This window comes from Hevea brasiliensis, chromosome 14 (assembly GCF_030052815.1).
Source record: "Hevea brasiliensis isolate MT/VB/25A 57/8 chromosome 14, ASM3005281v1, whole genome shotgun sequence".
NCBI lineage: Eukaryota > Viridiplantae > Streptophyta > Magnoliopsida > Malpighiales > Euphorbiaceae > Hevea > Hevea brasiliensis.
The window spans coordinates 4,983,788-5,007,678 of NC_079506.1; the positions used below are offsets into that span (position 1 = coordinate 4,983,788).

At 36.3% G+C, this 23,891-nt stretch overlaps 3 protein-coding genes and 1 non-coding gene across 4 annotated transcripts in view; 3 read left to right on the top strand and 1 right to left on the bottom strand.

Annotated features, from left to right (window-relative positions):
- LOC110663053 (putative disease resistance protein RGA3) overlaps positions 1–22,540 on the top strand; it is a 60,403-nt gene extending 37,863 nt beyond the window's left edge. The window contains exon 5 of the mRNA XM_058133323.1: positions 22,472–22,540. The gene's annotated coding sequence lies outside the window, so the exon portion shown is untranslated. The remainder of the gene's footprint in view (positions 1–22,471) is intronic.
- On the top strand, positions 1,525–2,838 carry LOC131172511 (putative disease resistance protein RGA3). The gene has a single exon (XM_058133416.1). It carries the CDS (start codon positions 1,957–1,959, stop codon positions 2,836–2,838), a length of 882 nt encoding a protein of 293 aa, XP_057989399.1. The 5' UTR covers positions 1,525–1,956.
- On the bottom strand, positions 8,076–8,182 carry LOC131173734 (small nucleolar RNA R71). Its single transcript, XR_009144048.1, has one exon. It is a non-coding gene; the product is annotated as a small nucleolar RNA R71 (small nucleolar RNA).
- Positions 15,456–17,111, top strand: LOC131172513 (vegetative cell wall protein gp1-like). Its single transcript, XM_058133418.1, has 3 exons — positions 15,456–15,650; positions 16,338–16,649; positions 16,833–17,111. Exons 1-3 carry the CDS (start codon positions 15,456–15,458, stop codon positions 17,109–17,111), a joined length of 786 nt encoding a protein of 261 aa, XP_057989401.1.
- Positions 22,541–23,891: the final 1,351 nt, after the last annotated feature.

The window sequence follows — 23,891 nt, forward strand, 5'->3', positions numbered from 1 at the left end:
ATATACTTTAAATTAAAATCAGAAATTATGGGATATTTGAATTCTTATGAGAAATTAATGATTAAAATTTTAAAGGTAATTAATCTTTAATTTTTTTAAAAATAAAGGTCAACATTAAATTTTATTTATATTTCCTAATAATTTTAATTAAATTTAATTTTCTTTCAAATATCTACTCTAGATTAGGACTAGAATTCTTAGCGATTAAGATAAATCACATCAACCTATGAAATATTTTCCTAGTTTACTTTGTAAACTGACAAAAGATTTTTTTTTTCATTAAGCTTTGATTGTTCACCATTCCTAATGGCGTTCTTGTGCAGTGGATGTGAACATTATTTATGCGGTGGACGTTCTATGTAAATAATGGCATGAATAGTTGACCCATAACCGAAAGGTACTTCTTTTATTTTATCAACAAGATATCCTACTGTTGCCAGCAACCTTAATGTTTGCTACTCTTTTTGTAGTTTCACGATTACGCAACTTGAAAATGCAAGAGTTAGTACCTGTTCTGGCACAGAGTTGATCAGATGGAGTTGTTTTACAGGTATGGAGTATTTGCCACTCATGTTTTTGGATCCTTTGTTTGTCCATAAAATTGGGAAATGCCTAGTAAATAATTACTTCAAATATGTATCATTGTCTCCAAGCCAGAAGCAAATATTTCTTCCTCGCAGGTTTATTAACAGTTATTTATTTATATTATTATTTTTCAAAATTATAATCTAAAACTCCACATGTATTAGCAGTAGTAATAATCTTATTAGATACTATATAAATTTAAGTTTTCGTGTTTTAATAAATGCAAAATTTTTATGATATTTAAAATTTTTGAAAATCGTAGTATCAAAGTTGAGTTGAGCTCCCTTAACTTTAGTTTTTAATGGTTATCGAATTGGATTGACTCGAATAAAAATGTAATATTTTATTTTATTTTATTTACAAGATGGGCCTCAGTTTGTGGCCTTGTTCATGGATTTGGAACAATAAGGCTTACTACGGGCCTTAGAGACTTTATGCCAGTCTGACACGTGGAATCGGATCGTGACAAAAACAATTTATGGACTTAATTTTTCTTTTCTTATTTATTTTTTGTTCTCATTCATTCATTGGTTGAACTAATAAGAAGATTTCTTTTTATCAATAAATTTTAATTTAATTATATTTTAATCACCTTTAAAATTATAATTAATAAAATATAATAAGAAAATAATATAGAGAATTTTGATTCAAAACCTCGAAACTTAACATTTCTTTAAAAATATTATCTAATGAAAATGCTAAGGAAAGTTCATCAAAAAATTAACATTTTGTGTCAATAACTTCAAAGTTTGCTATGACTTTTCTTTGCCATTAAAATCTAATATTGACTTTCAACTAATGTTCACATTTCTGTAGTGGAGAATGTCGACATCATTATTATCATCAGAGAAAGCTATTTAATAGTTGAAATCTACTAATATATTAATTTCAAGAATTAATCAAAAGAAACAAACAAACCAATATTTCCATATATGTCCCCACACGGTTGTCCTTTAAAGAAATAATGCAGAAATATAAAATTTGTTATAAATATTTCCACTGCATTTTCATCCTCCACATAGCTTCATAATCTTTCTCATGAAACCTTCAACACTTCCCAATTGTGCCTTACCTTTACTTTCCTCTTGCTTGTGAATCAATGCAAGAAGCAATTCTCTTCAACGTTGCAGGGGAAATCATTTCTAAGCTGGCTTCTCCAGCCCCTCTGGAGACTAAGCTGTGGTGGGGTGTCAACGAGGAGCTTGAGAAACTCAGGAAGACAGTTCCAACCATCCAAGCTGTGCTTCTTGATGCAGAGGAGCAGTATTCGCAGAGTCATCAAGTCAAAGATTGGTTGAATCGCTGAAGGAATAATTTTACGATGCCGATGACTTTTTAGATGAGTTCTCCACCGATGTTTTACTGAAGCAGATGATGACCAGCAACAAAATGGTGAAGGAGGTACGCTTGTTCTTTTCAAGCACAAACCAATTTGCTTACGGTCTTAAAATGACTCATAAGATTAAAAAACTTAGAAGTAAATTAGATGGGATTGCTGAAAAAAAGAAGTTTCACTTAGATGAGCGCCCTCAGAAGATACTACCAATGGTTGAGCGAAGAGGGCAAACTCACTCATCTTTAACTCAAGTAGTTGTTGGCAGAGAAAAGGATAAGAAGGAAATTGTTGATTTTCTTCTGTCTTCTAGTTGTGGGGAGAATGTGTCAATCATTTCCATTGTGGGTATTGGAGGCTTAGGAAAGACAACACTTGCTCAACTTGCATATTATGATGAGACGGTGAAATCAAATTTTGAGCTAAAAATGTGGGTGTGCATTTCTGATAATTTTGAAGTTAAAATAATTGTTGAAAAGATTTTGGAATCTCCCATTGGTGAAAAACCTAAAAATCTTGAAATGAATACCTTGAAAGATCTTCTTCATGAAAAAATTAGTGGAAAAAAATATGTACTTGTTTTGGATGATGTATTGGATGAGGATTCTGAAAAATGGTTTTACTTGAAGGATTTGTTAGTTGGGGGTAGAAGTGGAAGCAAATTAATAGTGACTACACGTCTTAAAAATGTTGCACAAATGATAGGATCAACAAAAACACATGACTTACAAGGCCTACTTGTTGATGATTCGTGGTCTTTATTTGCAAATATGGCCTTTAAACAAGGGGAAGTCATTAGCCCAGACCATGAGAGAATTGGAAAAGAAATTGTGACAAAATGTGTTGGAGTCCCTTTAGCTGTAAGAGTAATAGGTCATTTATTGTATTCTAAAAATACAGTAGATAACTGGAAATTTTAAAGAAAAGAGCTTCCAAATATGAATGAATAGGGGAGTAGTATTATGCAAACTCTCATATTGAGTTATATTCATCTACCTTCTCATTTAAAGTGTTGCTTTGCTTATTGTAGATTATTTCCAAAAGATTATGAAATTAACATCCCATATTTGGTGAGCCTTTGGATGGCACATGGATTTATTAAATCATCAAATTGAGAACAAAGTCTTCAAGATACAGGCCTAAAATATTTCAAGGATCTTTCGTGGAGGACCTTCTTTCAAGAAGTAAAAGAAGACGCGTTGGGCAATTTATGGAGATGTAAAATGCATGATTTGATGCATGATCTTACCGTGCAAGTAGCAGGAGATGAAATTATTTTATTAAATTCAAATGCAAAGCATGTTTAAGAAAAAACTCGACATTTACCAATTGATTTTGAAGTTGAGTCGTGGCAAAAAGTTACAAGTTGCTTACCTAATTTGTCAAAGGTGAGAACATTTGCATCATTTAGTTGGTCAAAAAAGCATGATATTAAAGAAATAGAATGAGATGAAATTTTTTTCAAATTAAATCGTGTAAGGGCATTAAGTTTGCATGGTTTGAGAATTAAGAGAGTGCCACGTTCCATTGATAAATTGAAGCACATAAGGTTTCTTGGTCTTTCTCATAACAAAGACATTGAAATCCTTCCTGATTTCATTATTAATCTCCAAAACCTGCAAACTCTACTCCTAATCAACTATGAAAGGCTTAAGCAGTTGCCTAAGCACATTAAAAAGTTGGTCAATCTCCAGAACCTTTACCTTGAGGGATGTGTTTGTTTGACTCATATGCCGCGTGGGATTGGTCAACTGACTTCCTTTGAGAATTTATCAACATTCATGGTGGCCAAAGATAACAGTGTCTCTAAACATAGTGGTCGACTTGGTGAATTACGCGACTTGAACAATCTGGGAGGATATCTAGAAATCATGAATCTGAGGTATGTGAAAAATCCAGCATCTGAATTTAAGGCAGCCAATTTAAAAGGGAAGCAACACCTTCAAATGTTGAGATTATCATGGAAATTGGGCGATCCTATGATAATAATAGTGATAGTGGCTTAGATGAAGTTGAATATGATGAAGAAATGTCATTAGAAGAGCTGTGGCCACACCTTAATCTAAAATGGTTGCTTGTGTATGGGTGTGGAAGACTCATGTTTCCAAGCTGGATTTCTTCCCTCACTAATTTGGCGGAACTTCGAATTGATAACTGCAAAAAATGCCAGCATTTTCCACCGTTGGATCAGTTCCCTTCACCTAAACGTTTGACGATTGACAATTTAACTGACCTGGAGTCCATGGAGAGTGGGATTAATTGCGACAATGTATTATTCTTCCCTTCCGTAGAGAAACTCTGGCTCTCAAATTGCGCAAATCTGAAGGGATGGAGGAGGGATTCATCCACGCCTCAGTTGCTACAATTTCACCGTCTTGATTATTTGGAAATCATGTCTTGCCCTAACCTCACTTCAATGCCTCTCATTCCATTTTGGCATTGGTAAATGCCACCAAGAAGTCATTGGAGGACATACTGAAGATGAAGATTTCGGTGTCACAATCTACCTCTTCTTGTTCTTTGATTTCCCCTTCTCAACTGAAAATTCTGCAAAGCGAGAATATTCATGATCTAGAATTTCTGCCAGAGGAGTTGCTGCTAGAGGAGCTTGATTTACCCGATTCAGAGGATCATAGAGACATGCCATGGTAGTTCCTTAGAAGCCTCCGGGAGTTTCAATTGATAAATATGAACAAATTGGCGTCCCTTCCAAAGGGACTTCAACATGTTCCCACCCTACGCAAACTCTCAATTGATAGTTGTCCTAATTTGAAATCTTTACCAGAGTGGATGGAAAGCCTCACCTAATTGCAATATTTATGGATTAAATTATGTCCTCAACTATCAGAAAGATGCAAAAACAACATGGGTGTTGATTGGCCCAAAATTGCTCGCATCCCAAATATTAGTATTGACGATAGATGGATTCAAGTGTATGGCTGCTACAAACTAAGATCAGAAGAATCAGATCGACTACTCTTGGGGTATGTGCTTATCCCCTTCAATAAACATTATTTTTTTCCTCTATCTTAGAAGCAGACGCTGGTTTTTGTCATTAAAATTCTTGGATTTTCATGTGTGTTTTTTATTGACAGATATCTTGCAATATTCTCTCTTAAATCTCAGAGCAGTTGTTCATAGATGTTAAAAATTGGTGGATTTTCATTACTTGAATTAATTTCGATTGAAAAATTTATTTCTGTCTCTTTATAATTTTTTTCTTTCTCTTTGTCGTCCAGATAGAATGTACTGCAACTGCTTCTGAACTTTAGGATGGGGATTCATTGAGTAGCTTCATATATGAAATTTCGATGAAGGGCATTGTCATTGATCAACTTCTCATCACATTCCTTTTGTAAGTTCAGCTTGTCAACAACTATTCGCTCTTGGTTATGGAATTTAAGGCCATGATTCCTACTTAATTTTGTAATTTGGTTTTCTTGATTATGCAGTTTTAAGTCGAGTTGCCACTATGAAGAAGTCCCACAATCCCTTGTAGCTGGTAGGGCTGTGCACGGTTCTTGGGGGAACCGAACCGAACTGAAGAACCGTACCGAACTGAATTTATTTTGATACTTTGATTCGGTTCTAGTTCTTCACTAAGAATCGAACCAAATCAGATTTAAACTGAACAGAAACTGTATAGAATCGGAACCGAACTAAGAATCGAATTTATACATATGTTTTTTTATATGTATTACATACTTTCAACATAATTATATATATCTATATCTGTATATATAATTGTGAATTAAATATAACTTAATATTATATTTCATTTTTCTATATTTTCTTAGTAATTTTAGTTATAAATATATTAAATTATCTTATAATTCTTAATTATAAATATATTGTTATCTTTTACATATATATATATATGTTACACTCATTTCATATAGGCATTTTAGGGTAGTTTTGCATCTATTTTGCCCTTATCTTTTAGTAGATTTTATGTTTTTAGCTTTATTCTAGCTTATTTGTTAACTTTAGATACTTTATATTTGATTTTAGTAATTTTGTTGTTTTTGATAGGATTTTGTGGCAAATCGAAGATCAATGAGTGCAATAGAAAATAATTTGAAGAGATTTGAAGTTCTTTAAGCATGGAGGAAAGTTGAAGAAATCAAGCCTTGAAAGAGCAAACTAGCCGAAATTTGCTTGAGACTTTGCTTAAGGTCATGCTTAGGGTAAAGCGGCAGTGCTTAAGGTGCAGCACAAGTCAAGCATGAACAGAAAAGTCTATTTTACTCTAAGTCTGTCGAGATTTGCTGAAGGTCTGCTTAACCTTAAGCAGACAGTGCGACCAGAGGCTAAATTTGCTAAGAAGCTGCTCAGGGTTAAGCCGAACCCTAAGCGGCATCGCCTAACGTGAATAGTGCTGCTGACTTGGATAATTTTACACCTCATTTCCTATTCACTCCTTGTCTTTTATTTACTTTTAGGGAAACTTTTAGGGACCATATAAATTCATCATTTCCTTATTTTTGCCATAAGAGGAAGGGGAGGAAAAACAAAAAGGAAAGAAAATTATATAGAAAGAGGGAGAGAAGACGCCATTCTCTCTAGGAAGAGGAGTTGCTGCACGAGTTTGGAGCTCCAGAAACCAGAGACCTTGGTTCTTCCACCTGGGTTTTTCTATTTCAGTCCTCTTATCATGTTTTCCTTTACTTTTCCATCAATATTTCTTGTAAATACCATCATGAGTGAGTAATTTCTTTAGATTTCAGAGTTGGGAAATATGTTTTAGATTAATTTGTGGATTTGGATTGGGTATTTCCTTATTTTACATAAATATGAGTTTTGATTCCTTCCTTGTGTGCTTGATTTACTTGCCTAATGTTGGTACCCATTGGGTATTGTGTTAATCTTTGATTGAAGGACCGAAAGGTGAAAGTCATTGATAGTTAATCAAGGATTGGAACTTAAAATCACCTAGATTTAGAAATAAACTAGGACTTTAAGAGGAATTAATTATTGGTTACAAAACTTAATGGGTTTTAAAATAATCAAATACATACGAAAGTAGGTTTGGTTATTTTAGAATACGCTTTGATTTGCTTGAAAAAGATATCAAAGGGATTTAGAATCAATTTCCTTCAAACTCTATTTTCTTTTAAAAATTGGAATGCCCAAGACAAATCCCAATTAATTTATGCATAAACCCCCAACTCTGGAATCACTTTTACCATAATTATACTTTTGCTTAAATTACCCATTGTTAATTTTAGTTTAATTGTGAGCTAGAATTAGAATTTATTTGTTTGCTCTTTACCCATTTCAATTGGATTAATCAATTTACCTTGCTCATTTACATTTACCATTTATTCATTAATCATTAGCCCAAATAATCGCTTCATTCATAGTTTAGTAATCAAACAGCAAATCCTCGTGGGAATGATACTTGATTCATCACTTTATTACTTGAGACGACCCGTATACTTGCGGATTCACCACACCAAGTTTTTGGCGCCGTTGCCGGGGATTTGATTTTTGTTTGATATTGAACAATTGTTTGTTTGGTTAATTTGGGCATTTTATTTTATTTCTTTTTACCATTTTACTTTGAGAATTTGTTTATTTTTGTTTTTTTCAGGTGCTTTATTTTATGAGAAGGACAAAAAGTGAAGAAATCAATCTATTCTTTGATCCAGAAATAGAGAAGACAGCAAAAGCTTTAAGAGTAGAATCTAAGAGGAGAAAAGCTGAAATTAAAGCTCAACAACAACAAGAAAGAGCACAAGAGCAAGAGCAATTACAAGAAGAAATGGCTGACAACAACAACAACAACAATAACAACCGCTCTGTGAAAGATCATGCCTATCCTAACATTGGAGATTTCATGCCAAGTATCACAAGACCAAGGGTAGAAGCTAGTAATTTTGAATCAAGCTCGCACTGTCAAATGGTACAACAAGCACAATTTGGAGGAAATCCAAGTGAAAGTCCACATGTGCATCTGGCACACTTTCTTGAGATCAGTGATATGTTGAAGATAAATGGAGTTTCTGATGATGCAATTCGACTCAGATTATTTCCTTTTTCTCTGAAGGACCGAGCTAGAGAGTGGTTACATTCTTTGCCACCGGGTTCTATCACAACATGGGATGAACTTTCTCAAGCATTTTTGGCTCAATATTTTCCACCAAGCAAGACAGCTAAGCTAAGAAATGAGCTGACTTCTTTTAAACCTAGAGATGATGAGAGCTTGTATGAAGCATGGGAGAGGTACAAGGATTTGCAAAGGAGATGTCCACATCATGGGATTCCTAAGTGGATGCTTGTTCAACACTTTTACAATGGAGTTTCGCCAGCTATTAGGAGTACAATTGATGCATCTTCTGGAGGTGACCTTATGGAGAAATCTGAAGATGAAGCTTTTTCCGCTCTTGATAAAATTGCTTATAACTGTAATGGCCCGGCCCACTAGTGATATTGTCCGCTCTGGGCTGAAGCCCTCACGGTTTTAAAACGCGTCAATAGGGGTTAGGAACCTCCATCTTATGAACCCAGCATCTCTCCCGTGTTTTGTCGATGTGGGATTTGCCTAGGGTGTTACAATCCACCCCCCTTATGGGACTCAGCGTCCTCGCTGAGGTTTGCCCCACCATCGTTCAAGGTTGCACGCGGAGTGGCTCTGATACCACAAATGTAACGGTCTGGCCCACTAATGATATTGTCCGCTCTGGGCCGAAGCCCTCACGGTTTTATCCCATAGGTGGAATGGAGAACTTCCCAGGAGGTCACCCATCCTAGGATTTCTCTCAAACGAGCACGTTTAACCCTGGAGTTCTTCCAACTCTCCAGGCCATTCCATCAAAAGGCGCCTCTAATGATTAGTTCCCTCATTTTATATATCATTACTTTTTGGGCCCAAGACCATCTCCGTGCTTTGCCGATGTGGGATTTGCCTAAGGGACCTTTCTCCCCCCCTTTCGGGACTCAGCGTCCTCGCTGAGGTTTGCCCCACCATCGCCCAAGAGGACACGCGAGCGGCTCTGATACCAATTGTAACGATCGGGAATCAACCACTAGAGGAATTGTCCGCTCTGGGCTGAAGCCCTCACGGTTTTAAAACGCGTCAATAGGGGTTAGGAACCTCCATCTTATGAACCCAGCATCTCTCCCGTGTTTTGTCGATGTGGGATTTGCCTAGGGTGTTACAATCCACCCCCCTTATGGGACTCAGCGTCCTCGCTGAGCCCGACCCACTAGTGATATTGTCCGCTCTGGGCTGAAGCCCTCACGGTTTTAAAACGCGTCACTAGGGGTTACGAACCACCAACTTATAAACCCAGCATCTCTCCCGTGTTTTGTCGATGTGGGATTTGCCTAGGGTGTTACAATCCACCCCCCTTATGGGACTCAGCGTCCTCGCTGAGGTTTGCCCCACCATCGTTCAAGGTTGCACGCGGAGCGGCTCTGATACCACAAATGTAATGGCCCGGCCCACTAGTGATATTGTCCGCTCTGGGCTAAAGCCCTCACGGTTTTAAAACGCGTCAATAGGGGTTAGGAACCTCCATCTTATGAATCCAGCATCTCTCCCGTGTTTTGTCGATGTGGGATTTGCCTAGGGTGTTACAATAACAACTACCAATGGAGTTGTGAGAGGAATGAGATCAAGAAACCAGCTGGTATGTTTGAGCTTGATGCCATGAATATGATTGATGCTAAGTTTGATGCTTTGACAAGGAAGATGGACAAGTTAAGTATGAAAGTAGATTCTTCAGCCGGAGGTTCTAGTAATTCACTAGAAATTGGAGCTGCAAATGTTAATTGTGCAGCAGATTTTTCTGCACTTAATCAAGATTTTTCAAGTGAGCAAGTGGATTATGTGGGGAACTACAATCAAAGACCAGGTGGTAACCCATTTTCTGCAACTTATGATCCAGCATGGAGAAACCACCCAAATTTCTCTTGGGGAGGTAGACAAGGGCAAAATCAGAATTTTCAGCAACCTTCTGGATATCAACAAAATCAGAATTTTCAGCAGAATAGAGGTCCCCCTCCTGGAATTTCTAAACCTCAAAATGTACCTGCTCCACCTCTACCACAACAAGCACAACTAGACAAGACAGCTAGATTGGAATCTATGATTGAAACTCTACTTGTGAGCCATCAAAGTCAACAAGAAATGATTTCTCAATTAGCATCTAAAGTGGATCAAATGGCAACACACAACAAGATGTTAGAGAATCAAATAGCTCAACAAGCTAGCTCTTCAAGTAACAAAGCATTTGGGAAGCTTCCTAGCCAACCAGAAAATTCAAGGGAGCATTGCAAGGCTATTACATTGAGAAGTGGAAAAATATTGAAGAATGGAGATAAAAAGATTGAAGAGGAAGTTGAAGAAAAGAAAAGCAGAGAAGGAGATGAACAAACTGAAGTTGAAGTTAGAATTGAAACTGAGAAAGAAAATTCAATTGAAGAAAAAGGAAGTAAGGAGAGGGAGAGCAAAGAGGAAGAACCTAAATATGTTGCACCTAAAGCCTACATGCCACCTTTACCATTCCCACAAAGGTTTCAGAAAGCAAAATTAGATAAACAATTTGGGAAGTTTTTGGAGGTATTGAAGTCTTTGCATGTGACTATTCCTTTCACTGATGCCTTAGCACAAATGCCTTCTTATGCCAAATTTTTGAAGGAGATTTTATCTAACAAGAAGAAATTGGAGGAATTTGAGACTGTAGCTCTCACGGAAGAAAGCAGTGCTATTTTGCAAAATAAGCTTCCACCCAAACTGAAAGATCCTGGGAGTTTCTCCATACCATGTCACATTGGGGATATCAGTATAGATAAGGCTTTATGCGATCTTGGAGCCAGTGTTAGTCTGATGCCATTGTCTATCTATGAGAAAGTGAAGATTGGAGAAATGAAGCCTACTACCATATCACTACAGTTAGCAGATAGATCTATTAAATTTCCAATTGGAATAGTTGAGAATGTTCCTCTGAAAGTTGGGAAATTTTTCATACCAGTGGATTTTGTGGTATTGGAGATGGAGGAGGATATACACATTCCTATTATTCTTGGTAGACCTTTCCTTGCTACTGCTGGAGCTGTGATAGATGTAAAAAATGGGAGGCTTACATTAGAAGTTGGGGAAGAGAAAGTAGAATTCAATTTGTTTCAAACAATGAAAAAGAAAGATGATTCAAACTCATGCTTGAGAGTTGATGTGATAGATGAAGAGGTTAAAGAAGTGCTTAAGAAGCAACATCCTAAAGATCCCTTAGAAGCTTGTTTGGTTCATAACATCAAAAAAGGGGATGAAATTGAAGAAGCTGCAGAATATGCTACAATTTTGGAAGGAAATCCACCATTGCCTATGGCTGATATTGAAAAAATTGGGGACTTGAAGCAAGAAACAACTTCATCATCAAAGCTTGAGAAAAGTGAAGCACCTAAGGTAGAGTTGAAACCTCTTCCAACAAATCTCAGGTATGCTTTTCTAGGGCAAAATTCTACATATCCTGTGATTGTTAATGCTAAATTGACTGATTGTGAGGTTGAAAAATTATTGAGAGTTCTTAGGAAGCATAGAAGGATAATTGGTTATACCATTGATGATATTAAAGGAATACATCCTTCTGTGTGCATGCATAGAATTTTGTTGGAAAATGACCATAAAGCCTCTCGAGAATCACAAAGGAGATTGAATCCAAACATGAAAGAGGTTGTGAAAAAGGAGATCTTGAAATTGCTTGATGCAGGTATTATTTACCCTGTTTCTGACAGCAATTGGGTAAGTCCAGTTCATGTTGTACCTAAGAAAGGGGGCATCACAGTGGTGAAAAATGAAAATGATGAACTAATACCTACAAGAACTGTAACTGGATGGAGAATGTGTATAGACTATAGGAAATTGAATAAGGCAACTAGAAAGGACCATTTTCCATTACCATTTATAGATCAAATGCTTGAGAGACTAGCTCATCATTCTTATTTTTGCTATTTGGATGGCTATTCAGGGTTCTTTCAGATCCCTATTCACCCAGATGATCAGGATAAAACTACCTTCACATGTCCTTATGGTACCTTTGCATATCGAAGGATGCCATTTGGACTATGTAATGCCCCTGCTACATTTCAACGATGTATGATGTCCATATTTTCTGACATGATTGAGGAAATTATGGAAGTGTTCATGGATGATTTTTCTGTGTATGGTAAATCTTTTGATGAATGCTTATCTAACTTGTCTAAGGTTTTGCAGAGATGTGAAGAGTTCAATTTAGTTTTGAATTGGGAAAAGTGCCACTTTATGGTACAAGAAGGAATTTTTTTGGGACATCTTGTGTCAAACAAGGGTATTGAGGTGGATAAATCAAAGATAGAAATTATTGAGAAAATGCCACCCCCAACATCTGTGAAGGGAGTGAGGAGTTTCTTGGGGCATGCTGGATTTTATAGGAGATTCATCAAGGATTTCTCTAAGATTTCTAAACCTCTTACCAATTTATTGAGTAAAGATGTGGAATTTAATTTTGATACTAATTGTATGAATGCTTTTTGCAGGATAAAGGAAGCTTTGATATCTGCTCCTATTATGCAGCCACCCGATTGGTCATTACCTTTTGAGTTAATGTGCGATGCTAGTGATTATGCCATTGGGGCTGTTTTGGGACAAAGGAAAGATAAGAAGGTGTATGCAATATATTATGCAAGTAGGACCTTAGATGATGCTCAAATAAATTACTCTACTACAGAGAAAGAGTTTTTGGCAGTAGTATTTGCAGTAGACAAATTCATGTCCTATCTTGTGGGATCTAAGGTCATAGTATACACAGATCATGTAGCTATCAAGTATCTCCTTCAGAAAAAAGAGGCTAAACCTAGATTGATAAGGTGGGTGTTACTCCTTCAAGAGTTTGACTTGGAAATTAAAGATAAGAAAGGAGTAGAAAATGTGGTAGCGGATCATCTATCTAGATTGAGGCAAGAACAAGGAGACAATTTGGGAAAAGAGCCCCCAATAGATGATTATTTTCCTGATGAGCAACTATTAGTAATCATGAATGCAAAAACACCTTGGTATGCAGATTTTGTGAACTATCTAGTGTGTGGAATCCTTCCACCTGATTTAACATGGCAGCAAAAGAAGAAATTTCTTTTTGATGTGAAGGATTATGATTGGGAGGAACCATTTTTGTTCAAGAGATGTGGAGATGGGCTGATTAGAAGATGTTTAGCTGATGAGGAGATCGGGAATGTTATCAAAGATTGCCATTCTTCACTTTATGGGGGTCATATAAGTGTGACAAAGACTGCAGAAAAAGTTCTTCAAGCAGGGTTCTTTTGGCCACACATGTTTAAGGATGTGAGGAAGTTTGTAAATGCATGTGATAGGTGTCAAAGGATGGGTAATATCTCAAAGAGAGATGAAATGCCCCTCCAAAATATATTGGAAGTGGAACTATTTGATGTGTGGGGCATTGATTTCATGGGACCTTTTCCATCGTCCTTGGGACACAAATACATTTTAGTTGGAGTAGATTATGTAAGCAAATGGGTTGAAGCTATACCATCTCCAACTAATGATGTAAGAGTAGTGATTAAATTCCTTAAAAAGTTCATTTTTACAAGATTTGGAACTCCACGTGCCATTATAAGTGATGGAGGTTCTCATTTTTGCAACCATCAATTTGAAAGATTATTGCAAAAATATGGAGTGAAGCATAAGGTTGCAACACCCTACCATCCACAAACTAGTGGTCAAGTGGAGATCTCAAATAGAGAGCTGAAAAGAATTCTTGAGAAAACAGTGAATTGTTCGAGGAAAGATTGGTCACTAAAGTTAGATAATGCTCTTTGGGCCTATAGAACAGCTTTTAAAACTCCTATCGGAACTACCCCATTTAGATTGGTTTATGGGAAGGCTTGTCATTTACCTTTGGAGTTAGAGCATAGAGCATATTGGGCCATAAGGACACTGAACTTTGACTTAAAAACTGCAGGAGAAAAAAGAATGCTGCAACTAAATGAACTTGAGGAGCTTAGATTGGATGCTTATGAAAATGCCAAGCTTTACAAGGAAAGAACTAAGAGATGGCATGATAAGCATATTAGAAGGAAAGAATTTCAAGAAGGTGATGTTGTTCTCCTATATAACTCTAGGTTAAGGTTATTTCCAGGAAAATTGAAGTCAAGATGGTCAGGGCCCTACACTGTTATAAAAGTATACCCCTATGGAGCTGTTGAGATAGGCAATGAGACCTCAGGGACTTTCAAAGTTAATGGGCAGAGATTAAAACATTATATTGTTGGAGAGCCCACGCAAAAGTTTGTAGAGGTTTCATGGCTTGGTTCTCCAGTCAGGGATACTTAGGAGAATTGGAGTGGAAGGTCAAGCTTAAGACCTTAAACAAGCGCTTCTTGGGAGGCAACCCAAGCGTATCCTTTTATAGTAATTAATTTCCATTTAATTTCATTTCAGTTTTCACCCCCATTAATCTCAAAAGTGACATTTGTTTATCTTTTGTAGGTCATTCATGAAGATGGGGCAAGTTTACACTTGTGGCAAAAACAAAGAATTGAAGAGAAGCAAGTATAAGCAAAATTCTGCACTTTATGCAGTGCCTGTGAACAGTAACACCTTTAAACTTGTGCTAAATTGCTGATATTGCAATCTACTTGATAGCACATGTTTGATTTTGTGTTTTGTGTAAATTCTGTGAATGCAACTTGGATGAGGATCAATTTTGATATTTAGGACTGATGAGAGCTTTATTGAAGTGCAAAAATAATGTTTGTTAAGTTTCACCTTTTAGTGTATATATAATTTTGTAGTCTGATAGGAATTTGCATGCTTTTGTTTGGAATTGCTGCTAATTTTTGAATTCTGCAGATTTTGGTTACTGTATATGCTACTGTTCATGCTGTTAAAAAGGTCAATTTCTACATCTTTTCTGCAATTCTTGGTTGATTGGAACTTGTCCAAAATGCTGCTGAAAATGTGCTTTTGGTATAAGTAAAGAAAGGAGACCATTTCATTAAATGTGTACAAAGGTAGTCAAAATAGATGCCTAAATTGAAAAAAATGCTTGCATGAGGTAAATGAAAATATATGGTGTTTGATGAGTGCTAAGAGATGATGAACTTAAATCCCTCAATTTTATGGTGTTTGTGTGTATTTGGTAATTGCTGAGGGTCATGATAGCATTCCATAGCTTTTGGACTGTTTTTGGTAAGCAAAACCACAATTTTTCTCAAAACCTGCCGAAACTTGCTGATGACATTGCTTGTCAAGCAGAGTCTTAAGCAAATTCTGCTGAACCTTATGCTTAACCCTAAGCATGGCCTAGAATACCACATGTCTACCCCACATTTTAAAAGGCCCAGCACTTCCGCCAATTTTCCAAAAGCTTCGCCCACACTTCCGATAAACCTCATCGACTCCTTTCTCACGCCATTTCTTCCGGCAAATTTTTACAGGAAGCCGAAAGGTTTCTTCCTTTCCATTAAAATGGTAAGAACTAAAATGTGGTCTTCCCACAAACCCAAACTCAGTGGACTTCGACATTCTGTCAAATCAAAAATGGGTATTCCATCCTCATTACCCACAAACCCTAACCCCAGCCCCAGTCCGCCATTACCTCAGTCACCGCCACCACAAACGCCGCCATTACCTCAATCGCCACCACCTCAGTCACCGCCACCACCCCCAAGCCAAATACCACCTCTCATTCCGCCGACTCCCCTCTCGCCGCAATCCGAGCCACAAAACGAAACTGTAACAGCCCGATCCTTCTCCAGTTAGTATTGTCCGCTTTGGCCTATGGGCCTCACGGATTTGTCCCTTGGGAGGTTTCATTCCCAAAAGCGCGCTGACCAGGTGAGGAAGGCTCCCACATATATGGCCCAAATCTTTCCTTCCCGTTTCCGATGTGGGACACGAAGTTTCCACCCCAGTGCGTAGCTGGTTGAACAAGCATGTCCCAACCCCATCCCTGGGTCGTGACAAGCCCACCAGCTTCCGCCTGGTGCGTCCTCGCACCACACACCGTACTAGAGGGAGTCCAGCTCTGATACCAAATTGTAACGGCCCGGCCCACTAGTGATATTGTCCGCTCTGGGCTGAAGCCCTCACGGTTTTAAAATGCGTCAATAGGGGTTACGAACTATCAACTTATGAACCCAGCATCTCTCCCGTGTTTTGTCGATGTGGGATTTGCCTAGGGTGTTACAATCCACCCCCCTTATGGGACTCAGCGTCCTCGCTGAGGTTTGCCCCACCATCGTTCAAGGTTGCACGCGGAGCGGCTCTGATACCACAAATGTAATAGCCCGGCCCACTAGTGATATTGTCCGCTCTGGGCTGAAGCCCTCACGGTTTTAAAACGCGTCAATAGGGGTTACGAACTATCAACTTATGAACCCAGCATCTCTCCCGTGTTTTGTCAATGTGGGATTTGCCTAGGGTGTTACAGAAACACCAATTCCCGACTCCCATTCCGCAGAACCAGCGCCTGAACCTGTGCCTACTCAAACGAAAACCCAAAGCAAAACAAAAAAGGCTGCAAGTAAACCTAAGAAAACCCCTGTGGGAAAACGGAAACGAGTACCCTCTGTTCCTTTCGACCTGAATTCTCCACCTCAGCCGTCCTCTGAACCAGTTAGCAAAAGGACCAGGTCTTCCTCACAAACTCCAGCACCAGTGACCCAATCACCAATAACTCAGTCTCCCTTACACTCTCCAGCACCTGCGTCATCTGCAGATACTATAGAGGAGGTAATTTCTCCATTACCTTGGGCTTTTAGGGATATGGATATGAAAAAGGTCTATGAGAAATTAGTTTCTAAAACTATTTTGGCAAACAAGTATATGGATGAGCAGATTTTGAAAGAATTAGGCATTTATGACTCTGTATTTGCCTATTTGAATGTCAAGAATGGATGACTTTGCTAAAATTAGGGAACCAGGTACAAGGATCTAACCCTCGAATTTTTGAGTTCCCTAAGGTTGAGTTTCAAACCAACAGTGCCTGAACATAAAGATATGATATATTTTCGATGTGCTGGAATTGATAGGGAATTAGACATGGCTGCTATGAATGCAATTTTTGGTTTTCGTGATTCAGATATAAAAACATGGAGTGGCAAAGAAACTGTTTATGACCTGTTCAATTCTGGAAGGATATTGCACCTTTTGGAGGTTATTATAGGCAGAGGACTGCAAAAGCCTCTAGGATAGTTGACCATGTATTGAAATACCTCCATAGGTTCATTACTTACACTTTGTTTTAGGAAGGGGACACAAGAATGATTGTGGGTCTTTGGGATTTGTTTCTCTTGTGGTGCATGAAGGAGAGAAAACAAGTAAGCAGCCCATTTCATAGCTACTCATTGGCACCAAATTGTCACAAAGCATACTAAAGGTAGTATTGTTTTTGGGGGGTATATAACTGCTATAGCAAACTCATTTAGCTTTGATGCTAATCTATATAAATTGCTGCCAGTTTCTGGGGAATCATATATAGACAGCACAATGTTGCTGCATATGGATGTTTGTGAGAAAGTAGGCCATACCTATACTCTGTTACAGCAGCATCCTGATACCACTGGTACTGCAGACCCCACAACTTTTGCACCAGAAGAACCACAACAAACCACTACCCCACGCCAAAGCAGATATTTTATCCATCTTAAGATCCTTGGAATCCAGAATAACAAGTTTCACTGTCCAACCATCTGTTTCCTCACCTGACACAACAGAAATTCTTGCTACCTTGAAGAGCTTAGAAATCAAAATTGAAACCATGGGTCAGGAGCAGGTTAACCAAAAGAAGAAGCTAGAAAAGAAACTTAAAAAGAGACTTTTATCTCTTAAAAAGAAACAGAAGCAACATCAACTTCAAATGCTGGAGCTTTACAACAAACTGGCCCAATCCTACAACAATTTATATCATTGGGGCCAAGCCATGTTTCAAGAAATGAAAGACTTAATGTAAAAACTTGAAATCGCTCAAAGCTTCAGATCACAATGAACCTACTGCAGAACATGAAGCACACCCTAGTTCAGCAGCAAAGCCTTGACAGCAAAGCTTGATCAGTAGCAATAGTTCTAATTTCTGTTTTAGGTTTATTTTTGTAATTTGTTTATTTTAATTTTCAAACTTTGGTCATGGTTGTAATACTTTGGTAATTAGTTTTTATTATTATCTCTGCACTTCTTTCCTTTAGTTTACTTTATTTTATTTTATCTTCTGATATGGACATAGATACTCTGTGAATGTTTCTTGGTTTAATTTTTGATTTAACTGTTACATTTTATTTCTTTACACTCTTTCATTTTCTTGAACATTATTTTTGCACTTTATCTTTTCTTCAATCCTAATTTTGTTGACATTGATGAGTTGCACAAATTTTCTTTGAGCCACACCTGTTCCACATCAGTTGGAGGTAACAACTTACCCTTACACCATTTAAGCTTATGGTATGTTACCAATGCTTATGCTTTCGCTTTACCCTACGCAGCAGGTTAAGCAACATCTTAAGCAGTGTAAACTCATACATTTGGGATACTTTTTCACATTTTTCTCTCTAAAGCTTCATTGTTAATATCATTTTGAGCTAATTTTGGAATTCTTGAACTTATATTGATTTAATCCCCAATTGTATATATTTCATTAATTGATTAGTTCACACAATTTTGCCCATCTTTGCATTCATTTTAAACATTGAGGACAATGTTTCATTTGAGTTTGGGGGTGAGGGCAAAATTTCTGCAAAAAAAAAAAAAAAAATATATATATATATATATTTAAAATTTTCATTCATTCATTTATTGCATTTCATTCATCCATATATAGATAATCCATACACTTATACATATACCACACACATGTCTATACCCATACACATACATTTGCATATAGTTTTCATATAGATTACACTTAATTTTAATTTGATTTATGCATTCATTTTAGGATCATGCATATCATAAAAATAAATTTTTACCTTGTCCTTAGAGGATTGAGAGTTGCTTTGAAGAGCAATTGAGCTTACTTTTAGAAGGGTTTGATGGATTGAAAGTTCTAGATAGGTGCAAAGTTATTAGATTCTTGCTTTAGTTTATATCTTCTTAGCCAAGGGCCACCCAATCAATTGCATTGACTTTGAGTGCCTAGAGAAAACTCTAGGGTGAGAAATAGCTAATTGATGTCTCATCAATCCTAGAACAATCTTTCTAAACCTTTCAAGGCGAGATCATAGCATACACTTGAAAAAGAAATGATCTAGGCATTCTTTGAATTTTAAACCCATATTTTAGCCTTAGCCAACCTCACTTAAAAATTTCCCTTTGGAACCAATTTGAGCCTACATTTATCCCTCTTATTTCTTTGAAACCCACATTAATGCCTAGCCATAAACCCAAACACTTACCTACCCTCCATGAGAATAATTCTTTGAGTGATAGATACATTTAAAAATAATAATAATAATAATAATAATTAGTTGGGAGAAGTGATTCAAAGTAAAAAAAAAAAAAAAAAAAAAAAAAAAAAAAGCTAGCAAATTCAATTATGGTATGTAAAGTAATTCACCACCCAAATACACAAAGAAATGAGTTTGGGGGTGAATTGAAAGGGACAATTATAATTCAAAGTCAATGTTATTTATGTAGTCCCTCTAAAACCTTCAAAATTATATGCTAGCATTGGTGAATAGTTGTAAAGTTCCTTCCCCCATTTGAAAAAAAAAAAAAAAAAAAAAAAGAGAGAAAAAAATTTTGTGTGTCTTGATCTTTTAATAATTTGATTATTCTCATATTTTGTTACCTTTATCCTTTCTTTGTTAGCCACATTATCACCCCCTTAGCCCCATTATAACCCTTGAAAGTCCTTTTGATCTTTTGATGGTGTTTTGCTACATTAGTGGAGATTGGAATAGGAGAATTGCCTATGGGATTGTGATATCATTAATCCATTCATTTACTTCCATCATTATTTGAGACACTTTAGTTTATGGATTACCCTATAGTCTATTTAGGCATGATTATTCTTTGTGATTGATTGGTTTGGGCTTGATGATATGGATAATTGACCCAGGGCTAAGCGGTGATAACTTTGGTAAGGATTGAATTCTTTGCATCTTGAAAGTGGGTATATGGTTTGTTGGTGGCTAAAAGTAAGCTTGAGAGTTTGGATAAGTAATTTTCATAAATTTAAGGTAAGGTACCCCAAATTGCATTAATTGTTTTAAATTTGCTTGAGGACAAGCAAAGGTTTGAGTTTGGGGGAATTTGTTACACTCATTTCATATAGGCATTTTAGGGTAGTTTTGCATCTATTTTGCCCTTATCTTTTAGTAGATTTTATGTTTTTAGCTTTATTCTAGCTTATTTGTTAACTTTAGATACTTTATATTTGATTTTAGTAATTTTGTTGTTTTTGATAGGATTTTGTGGCAAATCGAAGATCAATGAGTGCAATAGGAAATAATTTGAAGAGATTTGAAGTTCTTTAAGCATGGAGGAAAGTTGAAGAAATCAAGCCTTGAAAGAGCAAACTAGCCGAAATTTGCTTGAGACTTTGCTTAAGGTCATGCTTAGGGTAAAGCGGCAGTGCTTAAGGTGCAGCACAAGTCAAGCATGAACAGAAAAGTCTATTTTACTCTAAGTCTGCTGAGATTTGCTGAAGGTCTGCTTAACCTTAAGCAGACAGTGCGACCAGAGGCTAAATTTGCTAAGAAGCTGCTCAGGATTAAACCGAACCCTAAGCAGACTGCCCAGAACATGAATAGTGCTGCTGACTTGGATAATTTTACACCTCATTTCCTATTCACTCCTTGTCTTTTATTTACTTTTAGGGCAACTTTTAGGGACCATATAAATTCATCATTTCCTTATTTTTGCCATAAGAGGAAGGGGAGGAAAAACAAAAAGGAAAGAAAATTATATAGAAAGAGGGAGAGAAGACGCCATTCTCTCTAGGAAGAGGAGCTGCTGCACGAGTTTGGAGCTCCAGAAACCAGAGACCTTGGTTCTTCCACCTGGGTTTTTCTATTTCAGTCCTCTTATCATGTTTTCCTTTACTTTTCCATCAATATTTCTTGTAAATACCATCATGAGTGAGTAATTTCTTTAGATTTCAGAGTTGGGAAATATGTTTTAGATTAATTTGTGGATTTGGATTGGGTATTTCCTTATTTTACATAAATATGAGTTTTGATTCCTTCCTTGTGTGCTTGATTTACTTGCCTAATGTTGGTACCCATTGGGTATTGTGTTAATCTTTGATTGAAGGACCGAAAGGTGAAAGTCATTGATAGTTAATCAAGGATTGGAACTTAAAATCACCTAGATTTAGAAATAAACTAGGACTTTAAGAGGAATTAATTATTGGTTACAAAACTTAATGGGTTTTAAAATAATCAAATACATACGAAAGTAGGTTTGGTTATTTTAGAATACGCTTTGATTTGCTTGAAAAAGATATCAAAGGGATTTAGAATCAATTTCCTTCAAACTCTATTTTCTTTTAAAAATTGGAATAACCAAGACAAATCCCAATTAATTTATGCATAAACCCCCAACTCTGGAATCACTTTTACCATAATTAGACTTTTGCTTAAATTACCCATTGTTAATTTTAGTTTAATTGCGAGCTAGAATTAGAATTTATTTGTTTGTTCTTTACCCATTTCAATTGGATTAATCAATTTACCTTGCTCATTTACATTTACCATTTATTCATTAATCATTAGCCCAAATAATCGCTTCATTCATAGTTTAGTAATCAAACAGCAAATCCTCGTGGGAACGATACTTGATTCATCACTTTATTACTTGAGACGACCCGTATACTTGCGGATTCGCCACACCAATATACATATTGATTCTTAATTATATTTATATCTTATGGTTAAATATTATATGATTAATAAATAATTAAAATGTATATTATATGATATATTTATACTATTATATTATATAATATATTTAATAATAAATTATATATACACTTTAAGTGTAACTAAAAGATATATTATATGATATAATATGTATTAATAATTCAATTTAAAACTTAAATGTTAATTTAAGAATGACTTTTTAAGGAAATAATAACATAAAATTATTTTAAGAACTGAAAACTGAACTGGAACCGTACCGAATCGAACCGGAATCGAAAAATCGAGAACCGAACCGGAACCGAAATAATGAAGAATCGAATCAGAACCGTACCAAAATTTTGGTTCGGTTCCGGTTCCTAGCCAAACCCCGAACCGAACACCCCTAGTAGCTGGTAAGTGCCTTCGTTAATAAAATGATGAAACTCCCTATATTCAAATTTATAGCTGAAACATGATTTGTTGGTCTATAAATGTAATCTTCTTGTTCATTGTCAATTTGATGCCTTTACCTCGGTGGATGCCCAAACTCACCTCAAAGCAGTTGTTCATAGACGTTGATGTTGACAATTGGTGAGTTAACTATGACATTTTTGTGTAGTTAATTACCCAAATTCTTTTGCAAGAGCTCATTTCCGTCTTTTTTTTTTTTTTTTTGTCTCTCTTTTTGGATTGAACAATATTGCTGTTTCTAAACTGTAGGATGGGAATCATTTTTGAAATGAGATAACTACTTCTGCAAGTTAAGTCCTCTGTCCATCTCATTCATCTGTGAGTTGCTGCCTAACTTATCATGTTCTTTTTGCTCTCTTTCAAGTGTCTACCACTTTTACTGCATTGAATGCTTTGGTTTGATGAAAGAATCATGGGCTACAGTAGCAGAATTACATTCAAAATTTTATTTTCTTCAAAATTCATTGGTTTCTAAATTCTAAGTAGACAAAAAGTTTCAATAGTTTATAAATTGTAGCACAGGCATGATTTTCTTCGGAATTACATTTTCTAACATTTAGTTACTTGTGAACAAATCACACTATACAAAATAATAAATATATGCATTTGTTCATATTTCTCAGAAAAATGGGAATCCAAATTTTCTGCCAAAGTTTTTGAAGTATTCCTCCATAATTACACCAAATCAAAGCTTCATCTCCCTTGCCTAGAGAAGCTGCTGATTGCAAGGATTTTCACGTGTAAAATAATGAATTCATCTCTTGGCCATGGATGAACTTCAAATTGCTGCCACTTTGTAACAACTTGGGACCGTAGAATTTCTTTATTGATGGCTTCTTCAAATAAGGTGCAACTTCCACTTTGTCTGCTTTTGATCCTTTTAGTGTTAGTTTCAGGCTCTTCTGCAAATATTGTGAATCAATAGATTGAAGCATTTCCATGTAATTTTAATTGAGGATGGAATTTCAAATAAGCATTCTGCAACTATTGTGTTCAATTCCGGAGTTTGGAAATTGATAATGCGCATCTTGTTGAAAGATGCAAGAGAAAAGCAGTTGTGAACTGGCCTCTCTTATGCAAGGAAGTGTTTGTTTTGGTATGTTCATCACCTTCGCATGCCTTACATGAACATAATCTAAGTATAAATTATTTGTTCTTTTTAAAAAAAAAAAAAAAAATTGTTCCCATTTTTTGACAGTCAGGTGCATTGTGCAAAATTTTCTGTCTATATGGACCCAATTGCAGTTTAGACTTTAGAGGACACCTAGTGGGCACAACAATCTTGCAAAATTACCTGGTACTCGTCTCATTTCTTTTCTCCAAATATGTTAATTTGACAACGTTGAATGAACAGAGTGAAATCCAATCTGGTGGACTGATTTGCTTTTCAAGTAGGCACATAAACAGTATATATGACCATCGCTCAAGAGTTTGACAAAAGCTATTAGGAAGTTGGGAAAAGGTGCCTTTTGGATTTAGATGAGTTCTGGGTTTCAATTATTCAATTTATTATTACACTGATTTTATGCTTGTGTGTGTGTTTATATGTGATTTATACACTTCTTCTTGATATGAACTAAGGTTATTGTGTTTTTCTTTGTGTAGTGATAGAGAAACACATGCGCATCCATTGTTGACCTATAATTACCATCTCTTGTAAGGCAAGTTC

What these genes read in the sequence shown, in the direction of transcription:
- LOC131172511 (XM_058133416.1), top strand. Translation starts at nt 1,957, where the DNA reads ATGATGACCAGCAACAAAATGGTGAAGGAGGTACGCTTGTTCTTTTCA.
- LOC131172513 (XM_058133418.1), top strand. Translation starts at nt 15,456, where the DNA reads ATGGGTATTCCATCCTCATTACCCACAAACCCTAACCCCAGCCCCAGT. An exon ending in CCGAGCCACAAAACGAAACT is followed by an intron (nt 15,651 to 16,337) that starts GTAACAGCCCGA and finishes GGATTTGCCTAG; the next exon opens with GGTGTTACAGAAACACCAAT. An exon ending in CTGCAGATACTATAGAGGAG is followed by an intron (nt 16,650 to 16,832) that starts GTAATTTCTCCA and finishes TGCTAAAATTAG; the next exon opens with GGAACCAGGTACAAGGATCT.